Raw genomic sequence first — 21,099 nt, forward strand, 5'->3', positions numbered from 1 at the left:
GATCTTTGCGTAAAATGCCTTCTCGGCGTTAGTGGAAAGTTGTACAATGTGATGGCTTTTATCCAGGACTTGCTGAAGTCTGGTATCCTGCCATTGACTTTGGATGTTGAATCAATCTTGTAAATCCTTGGAGTTCTGAAACTATAGATGTTTTCTCACGTCTTCTTTTCTTTCTTTCCCTTTTAGGAAAACTCTCATTTTTATTGCAATATGTATGGCTGTGGGTGTTGCACAAGTACCCAAACAAGGTGAGAATGCTTTTTTTTTTTTTAATAACAGGACATTTATATAATTGTTAATAGATGAAAAGAGTAAATGTCTGTTGTTACTACTGACCTTAGGTTCAGTTCCTTAATGGCGACTTAAAGAAAATACCAGCTACAGCATAATGAGAGTAAATTTTAAAGCAACCAGTTTGGAAAAGATGACCTTTTAAAAATTACTCAGATTTTCTGTCTGTGAAATTGCTTACATATTTAAGCAAGCTCTTCATAAAAGGGAAGCCTTGTACAGTGAAAAGGCTTTGATTGTGTCTTCACTGTAAGTGGGTGTCTTTGGGGGTGGCGAGCTATGACTGAGTTACCTTTGCACTTAGGGCTGTGCAAGCAAACCACTGCATATAATAAGGGCTTAGTCTAGGCTGGCATCATTAAAGCAAAAAGTGAAATTGTGTATTCATTTGGTTTTGCATTCAGATGCAGATGTTAGTAAGGAAATAGGGTTGTCTTGTTTTCAGTTTGTTCTTTAATCTGCCAACTGTACCAGATGTGCAGCTTGCACAAGTGACCCCTGTGGTAATACTAGCATCCCGAAGTGGTGGAGGCTAATGTGCCATATAGTCATTTCTTACCTGCCAGAAGAGCGGCAGTGCCAGTTCTCTGCCATGGTCCTTCACCATACAGGTGAAGCAAGAAATAGGTCAACCTTGGCTGGTAAGTATGTTAACTGCAGATACTCAGCTGAATACAAACAGCTGGGTTGTATGGTTAAGACAAGACTTATTCCTGATAACGTTTTGCTAGAGCCCCGTGGGATATCTTGGCAGCCTCCCACCGTTATTCTCACCAATGTCTTTTACCTTCTAACAATTTCCTGCAACTGGCGAAGCTTGTTTTTTCTTTTTTCTTCAGTTGTGTTCCCCCCTCACCTCCCTGCTCTCTTTGTACTTTTGCTTTCCATTCATTGCTCCTTGTTTGCCTGGTAAGGTTGGTTGTTGATTTTTTTTTTTTTTCGTGTTCAGCTCAATGGGAGACACGTGCTTTTGTGATGGTGGGATTTTCCTGGATTTTTCTTGCAGCTGAGCCAAGTTCTCATCAGAGGAGGGGCAGCACTCATAGATGTGTGTGGCCTGCCCTGCTCCACTCCAGGCCTGCAGGGATGGAAAGAGAAGAGGCTGTTTGCACTTTCCCAGTGTAGCAGGAGGAGGTGAAGGATGCCAGAGGCAGGTGTGCAGTGATGGTCTGAGTTGTCTTCATCCCTACAGACCACCCTCCTCTTTGCAAAGAAGTGAACAGTTTCTCTCACTTTTCATGTGCCTCAGCCTCAGAAGGGCTTTTCTAACAAAACTTCAGGAGAGGACCGTGAAGGCTACAGGACTAGGGGCTGGCAGCGACATGGGGGAGTGGGTGCAGTCAGAGGCTTATTCACCTCTCAGCCCAGAGCACCTCTGTGCACAGACCTTTGCAGAAATGGAGTGCAGCGTCCAGTCTTGATGTGGCTATATATGATTAATTTTTCTTTGGTCATCAGCAGATAAAGCAGCATTTGTAGATAACTGTGTAAGAAGCCCTACCAAGTGGAAACTCTCCCCCACCCCCTGTGCACAGATGCCATCCCAACTTCATTTCCCTTAGGTGGTTGCTTGGGATCAAAATGATGCGTGGAACCTTGATGCATCTTTCTGCCCATGGGTGAATTTGGTCCCTCGTGCACTTTATTTGCATGCTGCGCGAGCAAGTTTGTGAAAGGCAGTTCAGAGAACAGCAGACTGAGGAAACCTCCTCAGAAAAAGAACAGCCTCGGTGTGCAGCCTGCAGAGCTAGCACTATGCCATTTGCAGCGTTTAGAATTTGGTCTCTGAAGAGGAATAGGACTGTCTGCCCATTTGGAGTGTGTTAAAACTCACATTGTTATTAAAACCTGTGGCACCTGTGTTTTGGAAAAAAAAGTATTCTGCCAAATAGGAAGAGGCTACTAGAGTAATTAACATCCCTTTTTTCCCTGAGCTTATGTGACAGCCTATGCATGCTTCATCTGAGAAGCTATGCCATGTTCATTTTAGTAGGCAGCTGTATTTTGTGTTCAGTGAAACACATACAAAGATACAGCCTCAGCCTTTATGAATAGTACTTTGAGTGTGGCTCAAGGACATAGAGAATCAATGTATCTGGTTGGATTTCCAAGGCTAGTTGCTCATCTTGGTGTCTGCAAGAGCATTGGCTGCAGCCAGATATCTTACTTTACCCAGTTGCAGATGCAGCATCACCAAGGAAATGGGCCACCTGCTGAATACTTACTCTTGGTTCTGGTGGAGCTGACTGATGGATGACCCTTGCCTTTCCTTGGTGCATACTGGTAAAGGGAAAGTGAGTAATGTGTGTACTAGGATTGCTGAAATGGAGAGATCACCCCAAATATTTTGCCTTCAGAGTCTGGAGGAATGTGGGAAGTGAACTGGAGAGACTGAACAGAATGGGGGTTTGGAATGATCCAATAGCCAAATCCCCTCATCCCTCCCCAGTTCCTTTTGGGGATTTTTTTTTCTTTTTTTCTTTTTTCCTATGACACGAGAGGGTCAGAAGTTGTTTTTTTTTTGTTGTTTTTTTGCTTGTTTGTTTGCCAAAGTCTCTGTTAGGTTTCCCCTCCTCTTGGCACAGTAAGGTTGTGAATTTTTCAAGTCCTCCTAGAAAGTGGAAGGAAAGCGCTTGACACCTGAAACACAAAACAGTTGTTCCTTCAAGAAGATGAGGTGTTAAGATTTTTGGGACTACTGAGTTGAGTAAACAGTAAGTGAAGTCAGATGCCATGCAAACATGGGTAAACAAAGAGAACTGACTCCTGATAGGTGAAGAAAATTGTGGTATTCATGCTGGGAGGAGGAGTTGAGCAAATTGCCTCCTCCCAAAACCATGTGTGCTGCCAAGAGCTTCTGAAAGCCTTGAGCTAAAATACATGTTGGACCAGAAATGAAGCAACGGACCGGCCAAAAAAGTTTGGGACAGCCTTTTGGCCTGAGGGTGGGTTAACAGGCAGCAAATCAGCAAGGGATAATTAGTTGATGCTTAATCTTTTGCTGTAATTTTTCACACATTTATCTGTGATTAGCTTTCTCAGGACCTGTCATTGTTTGCAGAGGTCTCTTTGCCAGGATGTGGAGTATCTGTCTTACTGCTTATTGTGCTCTCAGAGAACTCTCCTTTTATTAATAACTTTTAAACAATGTGCTGTTTTCAAATTAGAACTGCCAAAATTTTGGCAATTTTGCTTGCATTTTGAGACTTAGTAGCGATACTTTTGAATGTAATTTTTAAATTGACTGATTTAAGCCTGTTTAGGTTTAAGCTTTTGTTTTGTATTTCAATCTGTGATAGTTTGGGCAGATCACATGCAATAATTTTTTAAAATACAAATGTATAATTGCAAATGTTTTAAAATATTTATTGCATAAAATATTTATTGCCAAATATTTATTGTTAGGTTACGATATTTAGGCACTTGAGGTTAGGCTATCAGATGTGCAGTTAGGTAGCCCAGGCAGCGCACAGAAGTGATGCAATGGTGTCTCCAGCCGTGCGATATTATTTGCATGTATAAGACCTCTGTGTTTCCCAGAGCACATGACCTGTGTTTCTTCCTAGTTTTCGCACAGGCAATACAAGTACAGCTTTCTTCTCTGTAACTATACGTAGACCATGCGGGACTGGGGTCCTGGGAAAGTGTGGTGGTTCATTAGCAGATACACTGTGCTCTGAAGGTCTGCTTAATCTGACCTCCATTATCAGTTTGACAGATAAAAATAGAGCCATACTAAATTAATTGTTCTGAGGCAAAGTATCTTGAGAAGTCGGTGTACACATGAAGTTCTGCAAAGAGATGCTTTCTCCATGCCTCTGTCTCTGCTGGCTACCTGCCAGGATAATCTTGGCACATCTGTGAATCTCAAACTTGACTAGAAACACTACAAGGTGTGTAATTAATTTTCAAGATGTACAGTGCATTCAGGTTGATGCTTTTGGTTCCAGTTTATAAATCGCTCCCAAGGAAATGTCAGGCTCTTTTCATAACTTACCACTGAAACTAAGCCAGCATCTGTCTAATCTTAGAGTTTGCTATGAATACATTCAGTGAACAGAGAAAGGGGAGACTGGGAAAGGAGAACTTTTTTCCACTAAAAGTGAACATCCATTTGTTTCAGTTTCTTTTTTCTCTTAATAGAGCAGAGAATTCTTAACTTCTTTTTGGCTTATTAGGTCAGTGCAACTGTTAGATACTACTAATTATTTTTTATATAGACAGTTCACTGAAGCTTAGGTCCAGCCAGTTATGGGGAGAAAAAGATGATACCCTGTGCTTCTGTGCGATGCTGTGTATGAGAAGTACAACACTCAGTTTCCCATTGTGCAGAAAATCGGAAAATATAGGCTACGGGGACCTTGAGGTCATCTGGTCCTGCCTCCTGCTGAGATCAGGGTCAGTGCTGAAGTTAGTTCAAACTTCTGGGTGCTGTCCAGTTGGGCTTTAAAAGTCTCCAAGAATGGAGGTTACACAGTGTCTCTGCCCTCCTGCTCCAGCACTTAACCACTTTTGCGGTGAGAATGCTTGTTCTTTGTAAGAGAATGGAATTTCTTGCGTTGCAGCCTGTGCCTGTTACTCCTCAGTTTTCCTGTTTGCCCAATTCAAATAATGGGCAATTGTCTTTAGTCTTCCCCAAACCTTCCTATCTCCAGGCCAAGCAAGTGTATGTCCTTAAGCCTTTTCTCACGTCATATATTTTAGCCCCCAACCTTCTTGTCTCATGATTGCCCTTTATCTCAGTTTCTGCAGTATTTCTTTAGCAATTCCACAAACACCCAGAACAGCAGTTTAGTGCCGTAAGTGCTGTCTTATTTTGTGACCCTGCAGAACGACTGCTGGGGACGTGATGTTTATCTCCTATCAAGCCTTTGTAGTCTTTCTGTTTCAGCTGCATCATAAGGGATCTTACAGTGTCTTTATATTCATCCTGAAGGAAGAAGGTGCTTATGCCTGCCAGCTCCAACATTCCTTAGTCTGATTTAGGCAGCAAATGAACACCAAATGAATTTCGTCATCTTTGACCATTGATTTACCCTGGCTCTGATTTTTTCTTTTTTTTTTCTTACCCAGGTTGGGTATGATTTTAGTTTATCAGGAGGCTAGATAACTGTGTTTCTACCCATTAGGTGATAATATTTAGCCAGGTGTGAGGTGGAGATACTGAAAGGCCCAAGCTAAGGGAAGGGTTAAAGCACAAAGTTCACGTTATGTAAGGCAGTAGAGAATCCAGCGGTGAAAATGCCACTTCTCATTCCACCCTGTAGGAAGATCTCCTACCCAGACTTCTATGCACCAAAGCCAAATCTACAGGACATAAATCAGTAGGACAGCTGGTTTCTCTGTCTCAATGTCCATTGCTATCTCCTGCTGTACAGTAGTGCACTCTTCAGTATCTCATCTGTGTAGCTGCAAACTGAGATCCTATGAAAGGACAGATGAGCCAGAAGATGGGATTGCCGCCCCTTGGCTCCCAGTGTTCTTCCTCTTTCCTTGTTCCTCACCACTTTTGTTTTTGCAGAGTTCACTTTGTCCCTGGTCCTAGCAAATAAACCATGTGGATGGAAAGGAGGCAGTGGCATGCTCTGTTGCACCCCCCTGAAAAGATCTTTGTTTTCTTTTAGTCTGACTAGGTTTGGCACAGATACAGTCAAGGGTGATCCCACTGGGAAAACAGTTCTCTTTGAAGCCAGGGCTGTAATGGCACAGGGCCTTGCATGGTGGGTGGAGAACTCACTTGTGGAAGCACAGCAATTCTTCCCAGGTACCAGTGGAATTATCTCTGCAGCACATAATAGCTGCTTGGCAAGGCTTACCTTTATATTTCGCTTTGAACCAGTGACTATCTTTAGATGCTCTACTGAGCTGTCACTATGTTATGAATAGCTCATGCCTTGTTAAAACCAAGTAACCATCCCCTCAAATTCATTTGAACTTTTCAGAGAAAAAGGAAAACTATGGTTTTACTGCAGAATGTTTTGCAGAAGAAAAAATTTAAGTAAAACAAAACCAAACCTCAAAGAGTAAGCAGGATTAGCCAAGTAAATAAGGAACCAACATAGTGTGTTCATTGACTGGTACGGAGGTTGAAGACCAGATGGGGATTTTTTCAGTTTTATAAATGAATTAAACTACAATGGGCATTATTTGTGCTTTTCTGTGTGTTTTTCTTTTAAGATAGAAAATTTGTTCTGGCTTTAATTATTTCTTTGATTTATGCCAAATATGGGTGTGCCTTACACTAGGGATATGGTGGCCTTGCTGTGTGCTGTGTACATGCTCTGGGAAGTACTGATCTTTTTTTTTTAAAATGTGCATACATTTGTTTATGTGGATCTGAATTTATGAGCTTGTAAAAGAAGTCAACAGTATGCCTTTATTTCTTTTTTACAGCAATAGATGTTCTTCATCAACTAGGCCTTGTGAAAGATGTTCAACAGCCCTCAGAGACGGCAGTGCCCTCAACATCATCTCTGTTACCTCAGGGTGTTCGTCTAACTGTATCAGGAGTTGTACTAACTAGTGATGCACATATTGAGTCCCCCATCATTCAAGTCCTACCATCAAGTCTAGGGCATCAGTTCACCATATTGGTTGGGTTATACTCATACAAAATAAATAATGCTTTCCTTTTCAGTATTAGGAACAAAAGTAGGCTGCAGTTTGGTGTCCAGCTGCTACCAAGAAAGGTAGCAGTGTTCACTGGTGGGAAGCAGTCCGTACACTTTGATTATAGTGTTCATAATGAAAAATGGCATTCATTTGCCATTGACATTAGAGACAAGACTGTCTCGATATTTGCTGAGTGTGGAAAGAAGCACTATAGCAGGGAAGTACTTTCTGAAGTGGAGACATTTGATTTGGATGCTTTATTTACCCTGGGAAGGATGAACTCTCACTCTGTCAGCTTTGAAGGAGTTATATGTCAGCTAGATATTATTGCCTCTGCAGAAGCATCTGCAAACTATTGTAAATATGTGAAGCAGCAATGTCGCCAAGCTGAAACCTGTCGATCTCTGCCAGGAATTCTGCATGCATCAGATGGGCTGGATGTTTTTTTGAAGATGATGGCTGATGAGGAAAAGCAGTCAGAAGGCATATCGGCTTATAGAAGGAAAGAAGCGCCAAACATTCCTGTTACCAGTGTTGCTCAGAGTCATTCTCTACCAGAAGACTTTGAGTCAAGAAATGTCTCTGCATTGGAGTTTGAAGAGGCCGAACCTCTGCTGCTGGAAGCTTTGCCTGAAACAGAGCTCCAGGAGTACATCAGTCTGCCTCTTCATCAGCAGGAGACTGGCACAAAGAGAAACATCACTAAACCCCCCAAAGGATCATATCCAGATACTTCAGATAATACCACAGAAGATGCAGGCAGACAATGTGAGCCTTCTCTGATTTCCCCTGTAAAACAGAGTAAAACTAAAAGCAGTGGAATGGACAAAGCAAAACCTTTAGATGAACCAAGCAGAGAGCAGCAAATCTTCAATGCAAGCCTGTGCCGTTTGCCTGTGGACCTCCCTTTGGATAATCAGCTCAGTCCAGGGCAGGAAGGTGCCTTTGGTGCTGATGAGACTTACCACATGGAAAACAATCATGAAATTGATGTTGATAATTATGATTATGACTATGAAGATCTTGAGCAAATGTTTGAAGTGGGAAGTGTCAGAGGTCCAAAGGGGGAAACTGGACCTCCTGTAAGTTATCTTTACTCCTCTTTTTACTATAATGTAGCACCACACATTTAACAGAGGCTTTGAAAGAAATTTTGCAAAGCATGCCAAAGCCATGACTGCAACTTTTTTGGGCTGTACTGTACAAATGTTTGTCTGCCTTAAGTATGTCTCTTTACCGCATGTAATTTTGGTGTAAGTGTTGTATTTTTATTTTCTGGAAGAATACGAAGATGTTCACATTCTGGTGAAGTGATAGGCAACCCAGGCTTCTTTAAATTTTGAAATGCAGCCAGATGTTTATAGGTGCTAGTTATGAGGACTGCTCACTTAATAAAATTACAGGAAAAAATCATGCAGTACACAGATGTAGACATTGGCTGATGGAAAGAACCACCAGGTTGTTTGGAAGACTGGCATAGTTTCCTCAGTTGAGCTATGCTATCAAAACTTCTGATTGTGGAAGGGGACCAGTTGCAGAATCTAGACTGGTAAAACCATCTGTAACCCAAGGTTATAGGGTCATGCAAACCTGCATGTGAAATTATTTTTAGAACAGTCTTAGAATATTTTATTAGCATATTTTTCCATTTGCAGGGTAAGTGATCCCTGAAACAACTGTAAATGCACAGTAGTGCTTTTAATAGAAAACCGTTTGTCCTTACTGTGTGCACAAGGCTCAAACCATTTTAATACATAAAAGTGGGAGCAATATATATGAAGGTATAGAATCATAAAATAGTTCAGGTTGGAAAGGACCTTAAGATCATCTAGTACAGACAAGAGAGAACAGCAGCTCCTGCTTAGCCTGGGGGTTATGATGGTGCTTGTTTGAGTTGTTGGTTAACATTTTTTAAACCATAGCATGCAGTAAATAATTCCACTTGCTCTCTTTTTTTTGTGGTGTGTGTGCATTTGTGTAGTTATTACTAGAAGGCAATTTGATGTGTGTTAAGCAGCTCCTCATATAAATTTGACTATGCCCATAATTTTATTGTTTGTGTTCTTTCAACACCAAAATAATATTTTTCTTAAGGTAGTCAGCAACTGAAAACCTTTTTAAAAGTTAAATTTTTACTCTCCACAGGATCCAGATGCAAAGGGCTTGTTATGCAATTAAAAGAGGTGTTAACAAATAATTCAGTTTAGTCAAGGATGCTCTTGCTTAATCCATTTTGAATGCAAAGTCAGCTTTGGGTGTTTTTTCTCTTTTGTCCCTTATAGTAGTATTTATAGGGACATATCAGTAAGTATGTATCTGTCATCAACATGATGTTAATTTCCAGTTTTGGAGTTTAGGATGTTTAGTAACTGCTAATGGAAGCTTTTCAATTTAGCAGGTAGCTTACACGTTGCGATTTAAGTCAGCTACAGCCGAGAAATCCATTCTTTTTTACATGGCACAGAAATGACTGCTGATAATGCTGTAGGCTGTTCGCATTACTAAGAAACTTCAAGGGAATGCTCCGCTTTTTTTCTACACACAGACCCTATGCATACAATGTCAAAGATGATAGCTGATTTGGAGAGCTTGAAGGTGTCTGTGTTACCATTTTGTATGCCTGTCTTACGGACCAGGGTTGCAGAAGTTTGCCTTGTCTAGGAAGGCAGTTGGAGCAGACCTTGTGTTTAGTATGGTCTGTAGCAATGAATATGGTGCATTTGTTCTGAAGTGTTTTGCTGGGTCAGGATTCAAATAACATGCCTGAAGTCTTGGAGATCAGTGGCAGAGCTGGGAAGTTCATATAGACCTTTGTAAGCACTAGTTGGGCTGAATGGGCCAGCAGCACCCACTGGAACAGAAGCAGCTGAAGCATTGCTCAGAGGTTGATAGTAGAAGGAGACTTGGCCTTGTCCACACAGGCTTTTGTAAAGAATTGTGTTACATGGATGTTGCGTGGTGCAGTACCTGCCACTGATGTTGGCTTCAGACTTGCAGGGGTGGTCTTCCTTTGCTGCCTTAGTCTAACAGAGACAATCCAGCTTTTATGTATGTGGCTCTAACACTTTACTACACAAGTACCCACAGTCTTATCAATAGGGAGCCTGAAAAAGCAACATGAGGAGCTTGCAAACTTCCCTTGCAGCAAAATATCCTGATGAGACATGAAAACCTGTTCCCTCCAGCTTTTTTTATTTTTCCTTTTTCATTATGTTGTGGTTGGTTTGAATCTTCTTTCAAGATTTCAACACAGAAATAATATTCATACTATTGGAACTGATGGGCAAGAACTAGCTTTTGTGGTTCTTGAACTCCTTAGCTTCCGTTTAGCTTTTAATAATCTACCAGAACTCATTCTTGCCTTGTATAATAACTAAGCCCCTTGTATTCCATGATGCCACAGCTGTGTAATTCACCCACCACTGCAAAGCAGTGCTCCAGAATTCAGGCTTTCATTTATGGATAGCATATGGAAAAAGGCACCTATTTCTTCAAAACTATTAAGACCCTGATCAAAATTCTAGCAGTTACAATGACCAAAATTCCCTACAAAAATACAGAGTGAATTTAAAGTGCAACAGTGTGGTCTCTTCAACCACTAGTTTAGAGGGAAAGCTGCACCATTCATGAGTGAGCCACTCCTTTTTGTATTAGGGTTTTGGCACTGTATAAAAGAAAATAAATCTGGTGTGTGTTTTTAATTGTTTAACTTTCAAGCAGATATTCTTCATTACGTAGTCCTAAAGCAGCTTGCAGTAACATGATACATAGCCCATGCTGGTAGGAAGAGGGGTTGATGTGAGCTGAAGAGTAGATTTAGGTTACTTGCTGGTAGGTGATTGCACCTGCAGGCCTATTTGCACAGGATTTGGTTTCCCCTGAGAAATGAGCTAGGGCCTACAAGAAGCTGGAGAAGGACTTAGTGCAAGGACAAGGGGTAACGGCTTTAAAGGGGGCAGGTTTAGATGTGATAGAAGGAGGAAGTTCTCCCTGTGATGTTGCCCAGAGAAGCTGTGGCTGCCCCATCCCTGGCAGTGTTCAAGGCCAGGTTGGACAGGGCTTGGAGCAGCCTGGTCTAGTGGAAGGTGTCCCTGCCCGTGGCAGGGCATGGGAACTGGATGGGCTGTAAGATCCCTTCCAACCCAAACAATTCTGTGATTCTGTGAGTTAGTTTCCTCTATTGGAAAAGCTTTCTGGATTATGAAGACACTTGACCAGGAGGAGAAAATAGTAGATAGACCCGATGGTGGTGTTCTTTAAGCTATATAGTTGGTAGGGAGAAGTAGTCTGGAGATACTGCCAGGAGGAATTGGAAATGCAATCCCTGCATTAGGCAGAACTGAGTCCCAGATGAGATGCTCTTATTTCAGCCAAGAGTCTTGAGAGCGAGAACCTTGAGAGAGGTCAGTTCAGAGATTCTGAATGTGGTGCTAAATAAGCAGCAGTAACAGGAGTGTCATCCAGCCTTTCACTCTTGGCTTATTCCACTTATTTTGACCTTAGCTACCCTGTTGCACTTCAGTTTATTTCACTCTTAGCTTATTTCTCGGTTGAACAAAATTGCTTGGCTGAGGCTCTCCCTCGCTACAGGGGATATATTGGGCAGTTAATCACTTTGATGCATTTTTAGCTCTGTAGGTAAGCCTCACATTTCCCTGCCCAGGCAAAGAAGTCTATCTCAGTATCTGCTGATTCAGATAAAAACTTGAGATTGTTGCTGTTTTATTTTTAGTAGCAAAAAGACAGTCTTAAATATTTAAACATTTCATTTAATTCACCTGAAACTGATGCAGTTTCTCTCTCTTCTGCACCACACTATTGGAAAGCTGTAATTCCTCTGATGTTGATGACATTGCCTTAGCTGTCATAGGAATTCTTGACAGAGAAAAGGAAAGACTTCCACAGCTGTAAAGAAGGGAGGTAAATCATACACAGGTGACTGCCTGCTCTAAGACATTTGGAAAGAAAACCATGTTGGGTTTTTTTTTATCATTTCCAGTGAAATGCAGATGAAGCAAGAAGTAAAAATAGATGTTAGATATTCATTATTTGGTAGGATCCTTGTGCTCAATAATTAATATCTTTATGAAGTAATATGCTTTGAAAAGGTAGACAAAACATGCTAGGAGTAGGTAGAAGAGTTCTGACTGACAGAATCAGAATTCCAGATGGTCTAAAACTCATGGGATGAAACAGTGCAATATTACAGAAATTAAAAGTCCAAATAGAGGATACAGGTGATTGGCTAGGCAGTCAGATGAGCGTAATAGAGTAACGTTATGGTGCACAAGAGAATAAATGCATCTTACGCCTAATGCATTACCAGAAGTGGTGAGTATCAGAGGTGGTTTTTCTGCTGGTCTGGGTATGCTGAGGCTGGAGTTTTTGGATGTTGAGCTTTAAAAAAGATGTAGACAGACTGGAAGGATTTTAGAAGGCTGCAGTAACGGCCCCACCGTTATAGAAAACATGAGCAAAGGTTAAAATAAAAGCGTGTTTAGTAATGAAAGTAAGTACATGTAATAGTTCTGCAAAGGGTGAGTTAATAAAGATACTTTTTTTTGCCTGTTCGCAGAAAGTATGGGAAGACAGAGTAGGAAATTTTAGGTGGCACATAAGGAAAACATAGCTAATCAGAGTAGTACCTGAACAGTAGAATAAGTGATAATTAGCAATGTCAGAATTGAATTTTCCTTTCATGTAGAGGTGTTTAAGAGTCACAGAACCTGCTGTTTGTTTACTTTCCTGCTGTATTTCAGGTATTGGGTGATGATGTGCAGAAAGGTTCATGGGATTTGTGTTTTGCTGAAGGACCACCTGCTTTAGTGTATGATGGATCAAGCATTAAACTCACATGTTTCTGAAATTTAGTCTTTTTTAAAAAAGTGTTTGAGGTGAGCTGAAGTTGAGTGATTTGGGTCTGGTCAAATGCCTTTTAAAGAGAAACCTCACAGTTCTGCAAGAGGAACTTCAGCGAATATGAGTTAGGTGTTGAATGGCAGCAGGATCAGCATATGTTAGTGCAGGAGTGTTTATTTAATCCAGGATATACTGCTTTGCATCTGAAATCTGAGGGGCTTGTTATATATAAAGTGAAATGCTTCTTATTAATGCTGGCAAGTAGGGCAAGTTTAAAACGCATCCATAGAAAGGCTTCAGTAGCCTAGAAAATGCCTGTGAAAGTTCACAGTTATGCTCATCCCAATGACCATTTGAAAGGTAGTGAGAGTTTCTGGAAGAGTAGCATCTACTTGATTGTTTCAGGATTAAGCCACAATTATTTGGTACTTGAGCTTCTCCTCTCAATCGCTAAATGAAATTTTTACAATTCCTTAGGACAGTAAGTTGAACCTGGTTTAGGGTACAACTTAGTGTTTTGAGTAAACTGATCTTATTAAATGCATTTTAGTAGTACTTACACAAAGTCACTATTTTATTGTTGGTGGTTAAAATGTCAAATGCAAAAATACACATTAACATTCTTAATTGCTTCAGGTTTGTTGAATTACTGTTTTCAGTAGTTGGAGGAAAAGCTATTCAAACAAATGACTAATTCTGTGGTCATTGTTGACTTCTGTGGCTTACGTGGATGCTTAAGAGGCATAGCTTCCTAGCTAGTACGAAAACAGCCGTGCTGATCTGAAGTTGCAGTTGCTTTCACAGGTTGAAGCAGTGCATAGGATAGGATAACTTCTTAAAACTAGTCAGTAAAGCACTTCCAGGAAGACTTACGTGTGCTCTACTAAGTATGCATTCAGAAGAAATGTTGCCTAAGTTGCAGGGAGCTGCAGATTAAGGAGTAACATACTCTGGTTAAGGAGAGTCCTTTAATCAATCACCTGGATTGCTGGTGCTAATTGCTTATTATTGGTGACCAGAGACTTCCTCTACAGTGATGGACTTTGTTTTAGAAAGTCTTGAGAAAGTATTATTAAGATCTGGATGCCTCATTCAAAATACATTTTACTGCTTCTTTTAGGGGTTGCTGAAGGCTTCGTTGCAATTAAGTTATCTTGGGTTTGTGTTCTTTAGATGGAGATAATTGTTTATGAATTAGTGCAATCAAAATGGGGCAGGGGTTTGGTGCTATTTAAAAAAAAGAAAAGGTCACATAGGAAAAAGTATTTGTACTGCCTTCATTTGATAAATTGGCAGCAAAGATCAGGGATGTTAAGAAATAGTCATTAAAATTTCTATTAGGAAAATGATGGGGGTTTGGCTATTAATGTATTCTGAAAGATAAGCAAAAAGCAGCTAGGGACCTAGATCAGCCTTGCAGTGCAAATCACAGAAGAGCACACACTAGTTGCAACTATTCTACTTAATTAAAAATATTATATGTTTCCCTTTGTAGTCCCAGGATAATTTTCTAATCAAAGGGCATCTCTTAACTTACTATTTGAGAGGACATAATAGGAAGCATGCTACTTCAGCAGTGGCAGGGTGGGGGCTCTCTGTGCCATTTTCAGGTAGGTTTTTGGGCCTGAACAAAAATGCCAGGTCAGGAGCTTTCCATGTGTCTGTCTGCTACTTTTTTAGTAAACACAGGGTCTTTTTAGTTAAGAAAGATATGAGAATGCTAGTGAGCATGTATGCAGTCAGGGTGAATAGCAAACCTCCTATGCTGAAAGTATGACATATTATGGTTTGATCTAAAGACTAGGACTGTTGCACAGACTTGTGTCTTCAAAATTACACAGAAAGGGAAGTGCAGAGTATGGGTTTCATCGTGACTTAATATAGTATGTATGGCTGTACAGATATTCCCAATTGTAAACGGGCAGTTGTACTACACTTAGACTCCTAAGGTTATTATTGTTAATTGGAAAGGAAAATATTTGAGGTTTTTTTTTCCTTCCTCAGAATAACAATATTCTTCCCAGAATTGTCCAGAGTGGTTTGTGTTTTTGCCAAATAAATGTAATTGGCTTGACAATGCCTAAAGCTTGTAATCAGCAGTCTTCTCTTCCAGTGCCATTACCTTTCCAAGGGAAAAGAAATACCGCTTCCACAAAACTTCAGGTTTTTAAAATGCAACTGTTGTCATAATAAAAGGATTCATTGGTTGCTAATAAAACCGCAAAGGGTTTTTGTGTTTGTTTTTCCTTTAGTCGTTTTCTCTCTCTCTGTTGTCCCAACGCCCCTTTTTTTTGCAAAGCCTGTGAGCTGGCCATTTCAGCTGCCATTATCCTAGTGCCTCAGGTGAGAGGCTGTTGTGTGTACAGAACACAGGAGTGCTAGGAAGCCTGGGTGAAAAAGCAAGTTGAATCCCTTCCTTCTGTCATTGACTGACCTTTGTGAGATCTGGCTTTCTTGATGCCCCTCTTCCTTTGCAGTGGGAGCACTTGGTTTCTGTTAAAGCTGAGACTTGCCATGCTGGCATTTGGATGGGAGTTGAATTCACCCTTAAGAATAGCCCATGCCTCCTTAAGACTCAAGTGTGACAGGCAAAATATAATACAAATTAGTGCAGACGTTAATGTAGAGCTCTCATTAGTATTTGAGTACAATGAAGTAGATTCTCGGGTTTTCAATGTGAACAGAAAAGGAAAGGTCAAAACAACTAGATATACATAGGGTGGTACACTGTCTAATAGAGTGACTAAAAACCTAATTTATTTGCAAAAGATACATTTGGTTATACACTAGTATTTAAAAAAAGAAACCCCTGCATTATCGTTAAAGAGAACCACATTTGCTATGTACAAGGGCAAACATGCTACCAATTATTCTTATCAGAAGCCTTTAATAGGAAACTGAACAATCATTTGTCTGCATTTATTTTCTTCTATTTCATGTCTGTCTTTTCTGTGAGGTATCTAATTTTTTCACTCACTCCTGACTTTTCTAAAATATGTTTGGCATGCCAGCATGCTTAATGAAAAGTCTTAATTATTCTCTACTCTTTGTTTTGAAATACACTGTACTTGCTTGTTTCTAATCCTAGAACTGATCTGATCATTCTTGAGGAACTTTCACTTAAGTGTATTTGTATTATTGTTAGCTCCAGTTCCTCTGACATAAGATACTTTCTAAACAGAAATCTGATTTAGAGCCAGATTAAAAAAACACATGCTTGGAGTTTGGGAATTGGTTTTCAATTTGAGAAGGTCTGCATGAGCAGAAAGTCAGCAGTTAGAAGAGCTGGTCTGATTCCGACTTGTGATACTGTCCTTGTATCAAGTTTTAGCCTCAATTGTTTTGATTTTCTATCACCAGGGTCCTCCAGGTCCTCCAGGTTTACCTGGGCCATCAGGAAGGAGAGGTCCTCGGGTGAGTAAGATGGATGTGTTCTTCTGTAGCTCTAGGCAGTTCACCAGTAATTGAACTGGAGTTTGCATCATTTTGGTTTTGTCAACTTTATTTATATGTTTGGTGATTATGAAAGTATATTATTCTGAACATTTGGCAGACAGACCAAAGTAAGGCAAAGCAAACAGCTTTTCTGCTGTGAGCCTCCAGCATAGTTAGTTCCATGTAAGGATGCGTACACAGATCTTTGTTATATTTATACCTAACTTCTGCAGCTCGCAGTATTAACTTCTAATTTTTCCGTGCTGCTCCCATCTAAGGTCGTGTTCATGTGTTTTTGGAATGAGGGGGAGTGAGCAGGCCACAGAGGAGCGGGCTGTGGATGCGGATTTAACCACTGCAAGAGAGATGAGGGGGGAAAAGACACAAAAGATTTGGTTTAGTCTCTTGTGTTACAGCAGCTTGATAAAAGGGATGATAAATATGTGGGTAATTTGGCCAAGAAATGAGCTGCAGTAGCAAATGTGGATTCATTTTGTGTGACACCCCAACATGAGCAGGGACAGCAGCTGTGCTTTGTGCCAGAGGACAGAGCATGAGATTTGCTACAGTGAGCAGAAACCTGTGCCCCAGCTGCCAAGAATACGGGAGAAGCCTGCAAGGCCTATTTGATGGGACAAAAGAGGGTAAATCTGTGTTTGCACAACTGTGTACCAAAAAAACCTGAATAGATGGTTGATGAGTCCCTGCGGTCATGGTTGATTCTGGAGGTTCCAGGCGAAGAGCAGCTGGAGGTAACAGCTAAGGATTTGCTGTGTAGGTGATGTCGGGCCATAGTGTTTGGAGATTTAAGTGGTTATCACTGGTGTGCACTCATCTAAGCAAATTGCAAGTGGCAGATAAGGGAGTAGTTCATATGAACGCTCAGCAGACATGTAGGAGGAGCTTTGACTCAGCCTTTGAGGAACGTTTAAACAAGCTGCTGTTCAATAGTGTGTTGAACATCCTGTGCTTTGCTGGCTTTCAAAACGTGGCCTGCGTGGATGGGAAAACACACTGGTTAAAGGGCCAAAAACCAAACTGATTTTTAGGGTAGTTGGAGGGAAGGGAGGTAAGGAGACATTTAGAAGTATAAAATGAAAAGCATTCCTTCACATCCGTATCTTCCTGACTTCTTGGATCCTTTTTTCAAATTATACTTCTATGCAAGAGCTGACAATTCTAACACCTCAGGTTCTTATGTTGAGTATATGTCTGGCATCAGAGGCAGGATCCCACATACCAAGTAGTTCCTCACAATTGGTAATCTGTTTCTGGTTCAGAGGAGGCTACCCATATGTTTAAAGCCATACTTGTTTGCAAGATCCCTCTTGCTCAGTTGTTTCTTTGAGTGGATTTATTTGTTTGTGGGGTTTTTTGTTTTAGTTTGAGGTTTTTTAGGTCTCTTACAGGTATGACATACTTAAGAGCACAGTGCTCTACTATGTCACTCTTCTGGATTAACTGTTGAGTAGGATATGCTTTCAAATATGAAGAGACAATGTACAGTGAGGTGCCTGGAACAGTATGGAAATGGCCGAGACTAATATTTACCAGTAGTTCTGAGTTTAAAATACATATTTATATAAGCCAAAAAAGTCTATGGAATTTTTTGAGCAAAGAAATAAATGGTTTTGAAATGTCAGTGCTTTTCAATTTGTACAACACTGGTAAATTCAAGTAAGTACAGTCAATGAATACACATGGTATGATATTCAAGCCTGAAAGCACGTAAAGCCTTGTTGATGCAAAGTTCATGTCTGTATCTACCAGTCTACCCTGTGACTTCTGCCTTCCTTTACATGAGCTGTCATTTGTGATCCTGAAATTAGACTGAAGGTGTTGAAAGGAAGCAGCAGAGTGCAGAGGCACATTGCCTGGGCCACCTTCTGGGGTTCTTGGGTGTGTGTTTAACCTGATCCTGAAAGAGATTCACATGGGTTGGATACTGTGGGCATAGTATCAAGGGTAGAGAAGTCCACATCTGACAGTTAAGGTTTCCTACATGTCTTGGCTTGTTCTGAGTTTCTCAATGAAATTTCAGCAATTTCAGAATTAGTAATGAGATGATATTCCCCAATACCTCTCATTTAACCTAATTTTCACCTCTGTTGCACAGCTGTGCAACAGCTGCATTGCAGCACTGTGCTCCAAGATAGTAACATCGCAAGCTGCAAAAGCTAGGAACCACTTAATCAGTGCAGCTACATTGGTACTTCCTATTTGTTTCCTTTTCCTAAATCCCCGAGAGTGCCTTCAAAGTTGCTAGTGTGCAAATTAATTTCTCAAACAGCACATGGGATTAGTGTTTTAGTGAAGTTATGTTAACATTGTCATTAGTGAAAGGGAACACTTACAGTAACACTGAAAGCTGTATCTGTTAAGATACAACTGGTAAATTCAGTCTCATCTGATGGAAAGACATGCACTGAGTTTATCTGTTGTTAGAACTCTGAATATATGAGAAAGTGGCTTCTTATTATTTTTGGTATTTGGATTAATTATTGGAGTGGAATTTTGGCCTTGATAAATTCAATAAAAGTGTTGTTGCTGACTTTCCAAGAATAGGTTTTCACCAGCTTGGTCCTTCAGTGTTTGGAAGATGAATAGCTGCTGACAGCTGTTACTCCCTAATGTGTAGTTTGTCAAGGAGTGAGGATTGCTGAGTGTACTGCAGGATCACACACTTAATCCTGGAAGACATAGATAGTCCTGGTAGTCCAATCTGTTTCTGGAATGGTTTAAATTCAACTCTTTTAGTAGCAAGGCCATTTTCTACACTGGCTGAGAGAATCAGGTTGGTGAAGGGTTTTTGTGATTTGTTTACAGGAAGCAGAATACACTGCTTTGAGTCATTTTTTAAGTCGCTGAGAACTGGTCCACTTCTTTCTCTTTGCAGTGTATAGCTGGGTACCTCAGAATGTTATTTTTCTGATTTTATCCCAAGCCTCCAAGTTTTGTAGCTGCAGAGCAGCACTGCAGTGACTGCGTGCCAAATACCCATTAAGAATTATTTGAGAAGACAATAGAAACTGAGATTTTAAAACAAAGGGAAAAAAATCAACTTTAAATTTTTTAGCAAGATTTTCTCGAGATTCCTCTGAAAATTCTAACCAGCACTTCTAAAAGCATCAATGATGCAGTAAATGGTTCTCTGCAAACTGTTCACACTTGTTCACTGGAGTATTGAATAATCCCACTCCTGCTTGCTTGTTTGTTTTACAGGGTATTCCAGGACCACATGGTAATCCAGGTTTGCCAGGATTGCCAGGTCCAAAGGTGAGTTAATATTTATCCATGTTGCCATGTAAACAACTTATTAATTGCTTTTTGGAAGCTCCAGAACTGTTGCCTGTAATAGAAGTAATTTGCCTTCTTTGGTTTACAGGTAGAGACTGTTAGTATAAATATATTTTAATTAAATCAATGAAATTGGACCTCAAATCAACACAAAATAGCAGTTTATTCAGGGTGGGGAAACCCTTTTGTGTGCAGAATGATGATTTGGAAACTGTTATCCGTGCTAGTAGTCTGTACTTCCCAAAAGAGTTCCTGTAAATCAGCTTGGCCTCTTTGATAAACTTGAATTTAAGTAGAATAAATATTTAATTGCTATAACCTTTTTTGCATTGCCTTTTTTTTTTTTTTGTCAATAGCCAGGCTTTGATATTTAAATATTCTCATATTTCTGACATTTTCATGTGATTAATATGTTAGAATAATATTCTGAAGATTTATGGATGTGATAGATAAAACCAAAGGCAAAATACTAGACTGAAAGCTCAGATAAAACCCTTCCAACTTTTGTGACACAGGCCCTTTAAATAGACTTGACAGTTTTGTGCAGTTGGAGAATGCCTTCAACTCATATTTAGTTTGAACAATTTGATAGATATGTTAGGAAAAAAACAGCAGTAACCATGATTTTAGTACCATTCCTAATTGCAGGAATCTGACCTTTAGTGACAGGTGTTAAAAACTGCTTGAGGACATAAAAAGAAATTTAATTTCAGTGTCAAACACTGTAAAACAATGTCACCCTGGTTCTTGTGTGTGCTTTGTTATTATCTAGTTATATAAGAACAGTTAAACTTTGAGATTCATAATTAATTTTTACTGTATTTATGCTGGCTGTGTAGTAGAATACATTGCTGGGAAAATAATTGTAATCAATTACTCCTAGGGCTTGTTTTAGAATGTATTTTCTCCTCTGCTGGATCGTAATTCCAGTCAGTTTTGTAGTTGTCTCCATGATTTTTAGAAGGAATCATATGTGTGTGTGCTTGTGCTTATAGGTATTTTATATATTTATAAAAAATACATGTGTATATTACTAGGTGCTTAGTGATCTCTTTCATTTCTGTTAGACTGTAAATTATCCTTTCAATACAAGTATATTCTGAAACATTTTAAATAAAAAAATAGTTAGGTGCTAACCAGTCTGTAACTGTGAAGATCCAGTTGACCAGCACCAACCGCGTAAACTGAGACAGAACACTTCTGTTTGATCTTAAAACATAGCAGACAAGTTGCCACTATTTTCTGGCAGTAAATTAATGTAGAATCTTATTCTGCCTTTGAGTTGCATGCATTTTCCCTCCTGTATTGAACCATCACTTACGGACTTGCTTTTGAAGCATGGAACAACATTGGCTAATGCCCTTACATTATAGTATCCAGCCCTGAGCATAATCTAGTAGTTCCAATCGATAGCTGATGTTTAATTGGCATTTAATTCCTGATAAACAGTTGGTGGGTGTTGTTAAAGTAATATAGAAGTATTCATGAGTGTTAGATGCATTCCTGGCTTTCTGAAAAGTGGTTTAGTTAAGAAAAATCTTGTTTGTGGATTCTGGCACTCTTCTGAGTAAACTGTAGTGTTACATAGGTTAAATAATGCAGTGC

The 21,099-nt window shown here is 40.0% G+C and overlaps 1 protein-coding gene across 15 annotated transcripts in view; it reads left to right on the top strand.

The window, feature by feature from the left end:
- Positions 1-21,099, top strand: part of COL24A1 (collagen type XXIV alpha 1 chain) — a 159,128-nt gene that overhangs the window by 25,646 nt on the left and 112,383 nt on the right. For 14 of the 15 annotated variants that reach the window (XR_009962346.1, XM_062606484.1, XM_062606483.1 and 11 more), the window contains 4 exons: positions 187-248; positions 6,685-7,985; positions 16,123-16,176; positions 19,420-19,473. Coding sequence is in view for 14 of the 15 variants with exons in the window: in XM_062606484.1 (XP_062462468.1) it covers positions 187-248; positions 6,685-7,985; positions 16,123-16,176; positions 19,420-19,473 (1,471 nt within the window). In the remaining variant the exon portion in view is untranslated. The remainder of the gene's footprint in view (positions 1-186; positions 249-6,684; positions 7,986-16,122; positions 16,177-19,419; positions 19,474-21,099) is intronic. The other variant, XM_062606488.1, reaches the window with a different exon arrangement.

Source organism: Pezoporus occidentalis, unplaced genomic scaffold (genome assembly GCF_034315485.1).
Source record: "Pezoporus occidentalis ecotype Australia unplaced genomic scaffold, CSIRO_AGI_Poc_V1 ctg97, whole genome shotgun sequence".
In the NCBI taxonomy this organism is placed as follows: Eukaryota; Metazoa; Chordata; class Aves; order Psittaciformes; family Psittacidae; genus Pezoporus; species Pezoporus occidentalis.